General features: G+C 36.5%; 1 protein-coding gene across 1 annotated transcript; it reads right to left on the bottom strand.

Moving 5' to 3' along the window:
- Positions 1–3,210: 3,210 nt before the first annotated feature.
- LOC104107013 (aminoaldehyde dehydrogenase 1) lies at positions 3,211–10,882 on the bottom strand. Its single transcript, XM_018774422.3, has 16 exons — positions 10,861–10,882; positions 10,590–10,738; positions 10,202–10,335; positions 7,899–7,979; positions 7,669–7,817; positions 6,808–6,900; positions 6,592–6,715; positions 6,441–6,506; positions 6,269–6,338; positions 6,071–6,147; positions 5,339–5,452; positions 4,642–4,719; positions 4,407–4,558; positions 4,241–4,301; positions 4,021–4,127; positions 3,211–3,590 (listed from the first exon to the last, which is right to left on the bottom strand). Exons 2-16 carry the CDS (start codon positions 10,705–10,707, stop codon positions 3,500–3,502), a joined length of 1,515 nt encoding a protein of 504 aa, XP_018629938.1. The 5' UTR covers positions 10,708–10,738; positions 10,861–10,882; the 3' UTR covers positions 3,211–3,499.
- Positions 10,883–12,398: the final 1,516 nt, after the last annotated feature.

Raw genomic sequence — 12,398 nt, 5'->3', positions numbered from 1 at the left:
CTCGGCAATAGGACATTTTTTCTGTCTTACCGGAGGGATGTTGGGGTCCAAGCTTAGCTTATGCATGGATACTTCTGGCATGATACCTCTCATATCCACATGCGACCATGCGAAACAATCGACATTAAATTTAAAAAATTTGATAAATTTAGACCTGAGCTCGGGGTGCAGTCCTGTCCCTAAGTGGAACTTCCTCTCCAAACATTTTTCGAACAATGTGACTTGTTCAAGTTCTTATGCTGTGGATTTTGTAGCATCCGTCTCTTCTGGTACCTGAAAATATCTTGGTACCTGATAGGATTCCGACGACTCCTCCCCCTAGTTGACTTCGCTCGGCTCGGGAGCAGGCGCCAGTTCCCATAATTGTTATGCCACATGATCCTTCCCTTTGCTACTGGAAATTGATATTGCATTCATCTCCTTTGTTGCCAATTGGTCACCTCGTATTTGTTTAACTCCCTTGGGAGTTGGGAATTTGAGCAACTGTTATTGTAACCCATATCGTCGTCCACCAACTTGAAAAGGGTCGTCTTCATCACCCTCTCGGCATTCATGGGTAGTAGGATCTCTCCTCGGGTTGTTACACTTGCTATGTTGAACCCACCGAGGAGTTTTGTGGCCGGAATGATACTTCTGGTGAGCTTGGATTGCTCCAACACCCTCTATTGTATGATGTTGGCCAAACTTCCTGGGTCCACCAGAATACGTTTAAAGAAATTTCCAACACATTGCTGTGTGGTAGCAACAATCCATTTGCGTCCTCCTCCGTAAAAGTAATGTCGTCTTCAACGACTTCCCGGAGTCTCTTATTGTGGGTCGCTGACACCTTCATCTTTTTTGCTACCGAGAATGTGACCCCGTTAATATCGTTCCCCCCAAAAATTATGATGATCGTCAAGCGTGGGGAATCTTCTCCTGCTTTTGAAGGTTCTACATTATCAAGTTTGCGGCCGTAGTTGTTTTTCGCCCAGTCACTTAAACATTCCCTGGGATGACCGTTTTTACCAATGTTGCCACCTCTTCGTGTAGATGCTGGCAGTCCCCAATCCGGTGACCGTTTGTCCTGTGGTATTCATACCACAAATTAGGATCCCTTTTGCTGGGATCAGATCTCATTGGCTTCGAGAATCGTGCTTCTTTAATGTTCCTTATAGCCGACACCAGCTCCACTATGCTGACATTGAAGTTATATTCGGAAAGACTGTGGTAGGAACAATCTTGAGAACCCCACGTTTCCTTGTTCTGCAACGACATGTTATTTCATCCGTGATCAGTTCTCTTATCAGTAGCGAACCTATCCGTTGACCTGTAACATCTATCGCATCCTTCGGTCCGTTCATAGGGCAAAAACTAATCTCTTGATGATCGTTGATATGTGTCGAAATCATCTCTCTATTTCTCTTTATTCTTCTCCTGATCCCGACCCTTGACCGACATCGGGAAACCGAGATGATCATCCTCAATCCTTATCTTAGACTCGTACCGGTTCTGAACATCCGCCCAAGTTGTTACCTGGAACTCGAGCAAACATTCTTTCAACTTCCAAGAAGCGTCGGAACTTCTTGGATTCAAACCTTTGGTAAATTCTTCAGTCGCCCATTTGTCCGGTACGACCGGTAGCAACATCCTTTCCTTCTGGAATCTGGTCAGAAACTCCCGCAGCAACTCATAATCTTCTTTTGTAATCCTGAATATGTCATTCTTTCGGACCTGTACCTTTCTGGCCCTGGCATGGGCCTTGATGAAAGAGTCCACGAGCATCTCGAAGGAGTGTATGGAGTGCTCGGGCAAGAGCGAATACCATGTTAGGGCTCCCTTCATAAGGGTCTCCCCGAATTTCTTTAATAAAACTGACTCGATCTCGTGGGGAGATAAACCGTTCCCTTCACTGTCGTAGTATAGTTGGTGATGTGCTCCTGAGGATCTGAAGTTCTATCATACTTTGGCACGTCTGGCATTTTGAACTGCTTCAGGATTAACTATGGTGCCACGCTCGGTTTGAACGGCAGCTGGGTGTACTTCTTCACATCCGGTCCTTTCAGTATTGGTGGTACGTCCGGAATTTGATCCATTTGGGCATTTATTTCCTTCATAAATCGTATGAGTTCGGTTTTGAAGCGATCATTTTCATTGTTGTTGCCAGGACTGCTACCGTTCTCCCCGGTCCCATCGAAATCGACTTCTCCCCTTGGGGTGTTGTTGTTGACCCTCTGCATTGTTTGGTTAAGCACCGGGAGGAACTGGACCTCGTCCATTCGCGTTGTTAGAAGCACCCGACAATGCCTGCTTCAGCTCCGTCATGACATGATCCTGCCGTATGAGATGGCCTATAATGTCCTCTTGTTGCTCCTTCAAGATCATTACTGTTTCGATGACGTGCTGTCTTCAGCATCATCAAGAGTCGCCTCTCGAACATGTTGTGGATATTTCCCACCGTGAACCGGCGTGGCCTCGTTCCTCTCGTTGTGGGTATCACTGACGGAATCTTCGTGCTGAGGTTGACTTCCTTGGGCCTCAACATTGTGTGTGTTGTTGACACCATTATCTGCCATTTTTAAATGATTTTTGCTAAAATAAAAAATCAAACAAGTTAGTAATAGATGCAGGGATCAATTCAATTATACGATTGTCTATGCCCCACGGTGGGGGCCAAACTGTTTACCCATAAAATAGTACAGTTGAATTTGTACGTGATTTATAGACAAGTGAATCGATTTGATCCAAAATCAATAGATGAATTAGATAAAAAAAATGTAAGACTTAGCCTTGAAATTCAAATAAACTACAGATATCTTCGTCCCGGGCACAGAGCTACCGGAGGCAGTAAGAACAATTTTAATAAGCAAGAAAGTAAAACGTTATTGAGCTTTTGATAGAGTAAAGTATAAGCTTGCCAGAAAATTCGTGTGTTACGCCTAGGGAACACGGTCCTAGGATCAAGCCACTATTAAATGACAATTATGAGGGTCATTGAAGAATGTGTAACAGTGGGCAACGAATGACATATTCTCTATAACAGATCATGCACTTAATGCTATAGAATATTTTTCATTGAATGTTGTCCGATGGCAAATATTTATTATGTCTTTATGAGTATCATTCTTTCCGACGACAAACGAGATCATTGCCTTCGGGTTCGACTGTCTTCTGTCTTCGGCTTCATGTGTCGCCTTCTCATGCGATCATTAAATATGAACATATTTTACCCCATACAGGTAAATGTTTTACTTTATTTGGTAGAATGATGGATGAATGGTCTGTTATAAAACTACAAATAGTTTACGTGAAGGAATTAAAATACTGATCCTTTGTTCTCACAAACTTATGCCAATGAAATATAATAGCTTCTGTGTAATAACAAGTGCTGTTGACTAACTAAACAAACAAAGGGTATACTAGTTTCACATCATTCCACGCCTCAATCAACTCCCTTTCAGTGGTCCTTGTAAGTTTATCACAACAGCAATATGTTGCATGTTCTTCGACTACTGAGAAAATTTCACACCTTTGAAGGTGACTTGTAAAAAGCCCATGGTTCATCAGAAGTATACTGCGTCACCTGCTTAATGTTCAAGTACTTTTCAAGACCCCTGCATCAAAGAAGACAAGTAACATCACTTATCAGTCCCATAACTTGTCAAATTACACATCAATTCAGACAACTTGCCATATGACTATCAATATATGCGTTGTCTGAAAAGTTTCATAAAAGATAAAGAGTATACATATTTATACTAAGTTTGCATCAAAAACTAATAGTGAATGCCGTAATACTACTCCAAATCCACGCGTTTGAAATCCTGAATTTGTCTTTGCATCCCGAGTATGGTGACCTACCAAACGTACTTTTGAAATTCTTTTTCACTTGATCCATCATTCTAGCAATTTCAAATCCGAGGCCATTTAAGCACAAGGAAACATTTGGAGATATGACTTGGCAAATAGAAAAACAACTAATCACCAGGTCATGACTTTATATGTTAGTCATTGTGCTTTAGGGAAAGCCTAGTCAGTGCTTACCATTCCCCTAGATCGCGTCCAAAACCACTACGCTTTCTACCACCCCATGGAAGCTGCATAAAGGTTGGCTGTGAACAGTTGAACCAGATGATCCCTGTCTGAAAAGCCTGCAAAAATCCAATTAACAAGATGTCATGCTCCTCTTGCAGCAGCCAATATGCCTTTTGATTTTGATAGAAAGAAATTGCTTGTAGTAGTAGCAAATGAGAAATACTACCACCTTTGTAAAACGCTCACACCTTTCAAGATCTTTTGACATAATAGCAGAAGCCAAACCATACCTATGAGAAAAGCGAAGAAAGTAAATAATAATTAAAAGAGGCACATTTTATATTGGTGTAAAGTAGCAGAAACCCCCATTTGGCAAGTCCTCGTAGCCAACTCACTTAGTGTCATTTGCTAGTTCAATGGCTTCCTCTTCAGTTTTGAATGTTTTGACACAAAGAACAGGTCCAAATACTTCCTCTTTCCAGATTTCCATGGAGGTATTAACATCAGTAATAATTGTTGGTTGAACATAGTATCCTTTCTTCATGTGCTGTGATTCAGTCGTGGTTTAAGTTTTATTACAAAAGATTGACAAATAAAGCACCTGCAAGGCCTTTTAGGAAGGATTTTTACCTGAGGCCTTTCGCCACCACATAAAATGGTCGCACCTTCATCTTTGGCTTTTGAGATGAACTTCAATACCTTCTCATACTGTAGATTAACAAGATCAATACAGAAAAAATTTCTACAGAGTCTGCTTTGAGTAGAAAACTAACACCAGCAGAAATAATATATAATGAGGAGAGGTAGAAAAGAAACACCACTGAGACAATTTGAAAATCAATATCCCATTCATACTTCAATTCACATCTCTTTGCTTCTGTAAGAATCAGGATTCCTTGTCATACCTTCAATGAACTTTTTGTAATCTTCTTGGTTTCTCTTTTCTCTTTCGAGTTACTTATATTTGTACTTGCTAATTATAGGAATTTTAGTATTATGTTACACATCTACTTATGTACACCATTAACTTCCATCTAATTATAGCTTTTTGCAGTCTAGTTCCCTTCCTCTACAGACTTTCCTACTTATGTACACCATTTGCTACCTTGTCCACTTGATGGCTAAACATTCTACATTGACAAGTCTGCTAAAAAGTAGTAATATTTTAGAAGGAAATAGACTAAAGAAGTGTCTTCTGATGAGTTATTCACTTAATAAGATATATAAGTCTCAATTCAAGGTAATACGGTATCACATTTTGTTTCTGACAAGCACTTTATAGTTAGAACCACCTCTTGTATTAACCCAATAACATACATTTTCCTACCTGTCCAGAACTAACGATGGGACCAAGCTTGCAATCTTCTTCCAAGGGATCTGAGATTTTTATGTTTTTAATCCACAGAAGCAGCCTTTCCAAATATTCAGAAGCAATGCTTTCCTGCAGTATTGAGAATTTGGTTTCAACGAAGGCTCCAACCTTGTCTATAACAGAAAGGGTAATAGAACAAAAGAATACATCAAAAAGACCGAGAAATGCCACAGTTTTATAGTTAGAAGTTAGAACTAAAGTAATCAGCATTAGCGTCTAGCATTGCTATGCTAAGTATAGTAAAACATATACTAGATCATCTTTTTCATGGAAAGGCCACCCCATCTCATATTCTCATATTTGCTACACCATTTTGTATTCTAATTCCAGTAAATCATTTGATAGTATTCTCCATGCACTTTCGGTTTTTAAAAGTTATCTTTTCATAAGATAAATCAATTGGTATACAAATTAAGACCAAAAATTGCACCCTTGCAATCCACATTAATTCACATTTTAGGGGAAGAGAGAGGATTGATAAAATTTTGAGCATATGAGTTTTAAAAATTGCACTCTTTCTCTGATGAATATTATAGCGCTTACTGCAGGGTATAACATGAGGTTCGTAAGATACTAATAATGATCCCCACCCCTTCAAGAGGTCCACGAGGATAACTCATAACTGAGCTAACCAAAGGAAAGTACTGACTTAATATATGGATCTCATCCACATTTAACGCTTGTCACCTGTATTATAAGACGTGATGTTGCACTGCAAACTTGACCAGCATTTGCAAAGCAACCAAAAAGAGTCCACTCAACAGCTGCATCAGACAAAGAGGAACAAACGATCAAGTGCCAAGATTAGTTTAAGGAGAAGTTAACTTCTTAACCAAAACGTAAGTGCACAAAATAACTGTCATGTAGAAACTAAAAAGATCAAACCTAAATCAAGGTTATCAATGTCATCAAACACAACTATTGGACTTTTTCCACCAAGCTCAAGAGTAACTGGCTGCAAATGAAGCATTAGGGCTCAGTTATACTCCACCCTCCAGCTAGTTTTTTTGTCAGTACGAACCTAAATAAATTACTACTTATTTACGCCAGAACATACTTTAACAAGTTGAGCTGCAGCAGTCATGATCTTAACTCCTGTGGTGGCACTTCCTGTAAAGGCAATCTGCCACCAAAATATAAAATTTCCTTCGCCTTATTAAAATGTAAAATTTGATAAATATCCCAAAAGTATAAGGAAACAGGCAAACCTTGTCAACATGAGGATGAGATACCAAAGGAGCACCAGCTTCAGGCCCCAATCCTGTTAAAATGTTTAGAGCACCAGGAGGGAGACCCACCTCTCTACAGATCTCACCCAACTCCAAACATGTACTGCAATTGAATTTTAGACACATGTATTTAAAGATACAATGAATGAGGATCAAGGATACATAGATAATGAAGATGATATGATAAGGACTGACATAGATGCTAGTTCAGACGGCTTAAGTATTGCTGCACAACCAGCAGCCAGGGCAGGGGCAACTTTCCATGTGGCCATTAACAGTGGATAATTCCTTCATTATGAAAACAGAAGAATCATCAGCCATTCATAAAAAACCAGTAAACTTTCACAATCTTGTAAAAGAATCAAGAGTGCGTGGCCTGATTGTCTTGAAATAGTCAGGTGAAGCATGCACTTTTAGCACAAGGTTTTGCACCTTTTAGCGAAGTTGTATGCTTTCGACTGAGTCAATGAGGATTGCACCTTTTCTCCATGAAGAAAAGAAATGTTTTGAAGGGGTAATGTAGTCGGTGGATTTACTTAAGTAACTCGCACCACATTTACGAGTTGGCAAAATGGAACTCGTATGGAGCTTTTCTTAGGTATCTTTACACTTATAACAACATTCTAAAGGCCTTCATCGCACCATATCTCATGTTTTTCCTAGTAAACACTGGAAATTTTTAATTGGGGTCACCATCAAATCAACTAATACAATTTGAACATGTACACATGAATTGTCATTCTCAGTGTTCATTTGTTAGTATTATGAGGTTCAACTTTGCATGAAATATATTGCTGAACTAAGAGGTAACTAGCTTAACTGAATGTTTTTCATTTCCAAACTAACTTTTACTTTTTAAGAACTTAATCAGACCAGCTCAGATAAAGCAGAATGCCTTAATTTTATCTTGTCAATGGCACTAAAACGACCGACGAGTATATACATGTTCGTAGAACATAAGTGGAATGCAGAAGTTTCAACATGGACATCTGCCTCTATCAATTAGTCGTTTGTAAAACTAATAAAACCATAATAACTCTGAAAAACGGTGCGTACCATGGAGTTATCAATCCGACTACACCTAGAGGTTCTCTAAGAACGTAAGTCTTAAATGAATCCATGTGAAGATCAACTGGAGTCTTCCTTTTCGAATCCAGAGCTTCAGCGAGGTCTGCGTAGTACTCAAAACATGCTGCGATATCATCCTGAAATATAAGACAGCACATAAATTAAATTGTCTCTTTCGAGATGAAGCAGAATGTGTATCTCATTAAGCAAGAACATACCATATCCCAAGCAGCCTCGAACAATGTTTTTCCACAATCAAGCGATTCAAGTGTTGCAAGTTCAGACTTCCTCTCCAGTATCTAAGAACAAATCTAAAACAGTTAGTAAATGAATCATTTAAAAAAAACAGAATAATAATGAATAGCCGTTTCAATATCTTGCCAACACCAGGTGAAATGCAATATATACAGAAGCTCACTGGTATTCAAGAACGGAGGCAGACCTAGGATTTGAAGCACGTGGGTGCACATTTGAATTCAATCAAAATTTACTTTTGGCACACTAATAGTATATCACTATTTTTTAAAGATATATACAATATATACATGAATTTTTTACCGAACTTTATAGGTGCCAGTGACCCCTTAGGTCCGTCCCTGTCCAAGAACATAATCTACTTGAGTGGAGATTTGCTTGCTAAATTACTTAGTATTTTAAGGATTCTTATCTCAACAACTATCAAAATCATGGTCCTCAAAGTACTAAACTAGATACCCCTAAAGTGAAAACACGTGCACTTCTTTATCCTCCGCGACATCTACAGCTGCACTATTTTTCAGGCCTCTCAAAAGGTACTCACACATTGGAGAAATCACTTAAGTAATATTAAATAGACAATAAAACTACTACTATGCCTAAATCTCAAATTAAATCGTCTAGATTCATCTTGCTCCAGTTAGGCTTGATTCACTTCGATACTCGATATATTATCTTTGACGAAAAAGTTTTATGTACAAGGTAGTAAAACTGGCATTCTCAGAGCCATCCTTCAATGGAGAGATAGAATTTGACGAAGTATATGTTTGTTGAAGTTTCAATGATCAGTCAACAGAGTAGCAGTATTAAGAGTCCTTCAACTAGTTTTTAAGTCTAGATAGCACTTCACCTGAGTTCAAGGACCCGGGGAAAGTGATATCAAATTAAATGGTCATGGCAAAAGTACAAAGATTTGGATAAAGTAACTCAGAGAAAAACAAAAACAGTTTTTATGGGTGTGTTTGGTACGGAGAAAAATATTTTTTGGAACTATTTTTTAATTTTTTTATATTTGGTTGGTCAAAATGTTCTCGAAAATATTTTCTAAGAAAATAAGTTCCTCAATAATCAGGGAAAAATGACTTCCTCGGTGGCATAAATGGCATTCTACGCTGATTGTCTCCTCTCCACCCTCCCGCGCCCAACCACCACCCCGGCCCCACCCCCGACCCACATCATAGCACCATAATATTTGCCTAGATTATATATAAATGCTCTTGGAAAATTTTCAGTCAAACTTTTTTATAATAGCATCGTTTGTTCTAATATTTTTAGGCTTTCATAGTGAATGTTATATACCTATTATAACATTTGATGTTTAAATATTTTTTTGTTGTTATAGACAAAAAATATCAAAAAACTAATTTTTTTTCCCCTTTTTATATATTTTGTTTTTGGTGGAACCCTTTTCTAATGTTACATATAAACGCTAAGAAATTATTCAAATTTAAAATCTCAAAAGATATGCATATTTCACTAATTATATATTAAAGGAAGCTAATACATTATTAATAAATTTATAACTAAAAATACAAAGATTTAAACTGTAAGACTATTAGAAAATTAAATTCTTTCAAGACGAAAGAACTCTGGAAAAGGTACGTGCAAATCTTTGGAATCTTAAGCTTTATAGATGAGAATTTTGGTCCTATGGAAAAAAATTGTATATACAGATCTTCAAATATTAGAAATTGTGCTTGACAGAATCGTTTATGCAATGGAATAAAAATATACAAGCATATATATTTTTTAATCGAATTAAATAAAAAATTTAATTATGGAAGAATATACTAACATAATATTTTTTTTAATTATAAATAGTGCATTAAAGTTTCAAACTATGATCAAATTAAAATCTTTAGACTGATTATTGGTTTTAAAAATTCTATATGATTGTTATAAATGAGTAATTTTACAAAGAGTGTACTGCTATAACAGTGGATGTTGATGTTATAGGTAAAAAGTTATCACAGAAGTAAAATATCCCGTAAAAAGTTAGTTTCAGGAAAAATATGGCTTTTATAGTAAATTACTGTTATATAAGGATATTGTATTATAAAGAGACCAAAAACCAGAAAATAAATAAGAAAACTACAAGTACTTGTTTTCCAAAACAAAATATTCTCCTTCAAGCGCACCCTATATAATTGGAGCTCAATGCTATTTGTGGCCTAAATTGAAAGATATTTCATAATTCTATGGAACCATATTTTTAAACTTAATTATTTCCCGCATATGTAAGAAGTAGCGAGATCGGTATACATACCTTAGCAGCAATAGCACGAAGATATTTTGCGCGCTGTGCCCCTGTTGTTGAACCCCACTCATCCCCAGCTAGCGCTCTCCGAGCAGCTTCCACAGCTATATCCACATCTTCCTCAGTAGCTGCCGGTATATCCCCTGAAAAAAATCGTTGTTGCAGTAAAATTTAATAAGCAAATGCGTTCTTTTTCTAATAGCTTACACGCAATTCAATATAATATCTAAGAAGATAGCTAGAACTCCCCATTATCAACAATAAACTTCCACGTGGTTGGTCCAAACAAAATACCCACAGGTACTTCACAATTCAACAAGGGAGAAAAATATCAAGAAAGACGATGAAAATCAAAGCAAGAACTAAGTATGCAAATCATAATTTGCTGAAAATATACCGATAATTTCTTCAGTAGCCGGATTGATTATAGGTATTCTGTTCTTCTTCACTGATTCTCTCCATTCACCGTCGATGTACAGCTGTCGGCTTGGAATACGTACGTTAGGAATTGCCATATCTCGATATGATCACTGAAAAAAGCTGATTCTACTTTACATTACAACAAAAATGGAGCAGGCAGTAAGTTGTTATTTATAGAAGTAGTCAACTAAGTTCCCAACCACATTGACCCAAAAAAATAAAAATAAAATAAATTCCCTACCACTTACCAAAACATGAATGAAAGGTGGAAAAAAAGATAGTTTCACGAGATTTTTTAAAGCAGTGTCAATATTTATAAAAGAGTAGAATAAATAAGAAATAGCCTTAGCAGAGAATAAATAATGTATTAATTATCATATTACCTAACAAAAATTAGCTTTAGCCCATTGATTTTGGTGAGTCTAAAGTTTGAAGAGATCTCGAGTTCAGTTCTACTCGTCTACAATTTTTAACAATCGAGGCTCTCTCAAATATTTACCAAAAAAATAATAATTTAGTTGTAGTTCGAACCTTTAACCTCTTAAAGAAAAATTAGGAACTTAACCAACACGCCAAACAACTATATGTGGTGTCATTTCCTTTATTTTATTATTTCCGTACAGTTACTACATAAGACCTATAAGTAGCATGGAGATGGCTAATGAATGCAATGCTTAATAATTGCTTTTTAGTCTATTATTGCTCTATTTCAAAAAGAATATTTATTTCATTATTGAGAAATAAATTAACTTTAAAAAAATCATTTGATTGTGGGATTAGGATTATAATCCCACTATAGAATTTGATATTATATTTATCCTATGCTTGTACAAATTTTATACCAAAATGGTGTATTAACTATCTAATATTGGATGTGGAATAACAATTCCATGATTATATGATTATTAATCCCTGGATATCTCGTTTTGTAGTCAAATAACTTAATAAACTTTTTATTTTATCCATAATGAAATAACTTATAGCCACACGAATGTTTCTACCTTATTTTTAAATCAAAAGTTTCAAAAGTTGATTTTCATTTAAATTAGTCAAACACTTTATGTAAATTGGGAAAATGCGACAATGGCATAAATGCAATAAAAATAAAAACAGGGACCGGAGTGGTATTTTTAGAACTTGTCAACGACTCTTTCAGTTAGTTACAACGCAAGCGAGCACCCTTGTCAATTAGCTCGCTTGCTGATTTGGAAATTTGTGCCTTTGCATTGTTGATTTCAAGATATAGTGGTTATCTTAATCATTTGCGTAAATCTTAGTGTTACGTATGTATTGAAGTGAAGCGTTTGACTTTTAATTACAAAAATATTTAAAGCAATTTACTCTTTAAAAAATGGTTCAACCCTGGATGCAGCTGTAGTGACAGTACTTTCTTTCCTTTTTCATTTTCTTTTTTGTTTTGCTTGGTGGGGTTTAAACCCAAAGTTTTTTGGAACTAATTACGTCATATGCTCACGGTATTAATTACTTCATTTAGATCACATAATTTGATTGTATTTCATGTGTATTATATCAGTACTAATTGTTGCTTTCTCCGAATTGTCCTTACTTAAATCGAGTGAGTGCATTTTACACAATGTATTAATCTTGTTTACCCGAAAAACGGGTAGAGTTGAATTTGTACGTAGTTCTAAGGATATGTGGTGCAACTTAATACAAATCGTAAGGATAAATAAAAATATCAACTATGGATTGCAAAGAATGCAAAATAGATTCGAGGTCAATGTTGGTCAGTCTTTGGATCATAAGCTCGATAATTTTACTTTGC

Source organism: Nicotiana tomentosiformis, chromosome 6, assembly GCF_000390325.3.
Source record: "Nicotiana tomentosiformis chromosome 6, ASM39032v3, whole genome shotgun sequence".
Classification (NCBI taxonomy): domain Eukaryota; kingdom Viridiplantae; phylum Streptophyta; class Magnoliopsida; order Solanales; family Solanaceae; genus Nicotiana; species Nicotiana tomentosiformis.
The sequence above is the reverse complement of the archived record's forward strand: the minus strand, read 5'-3'. Positions and strand labels throughout refer to the sequence as shown.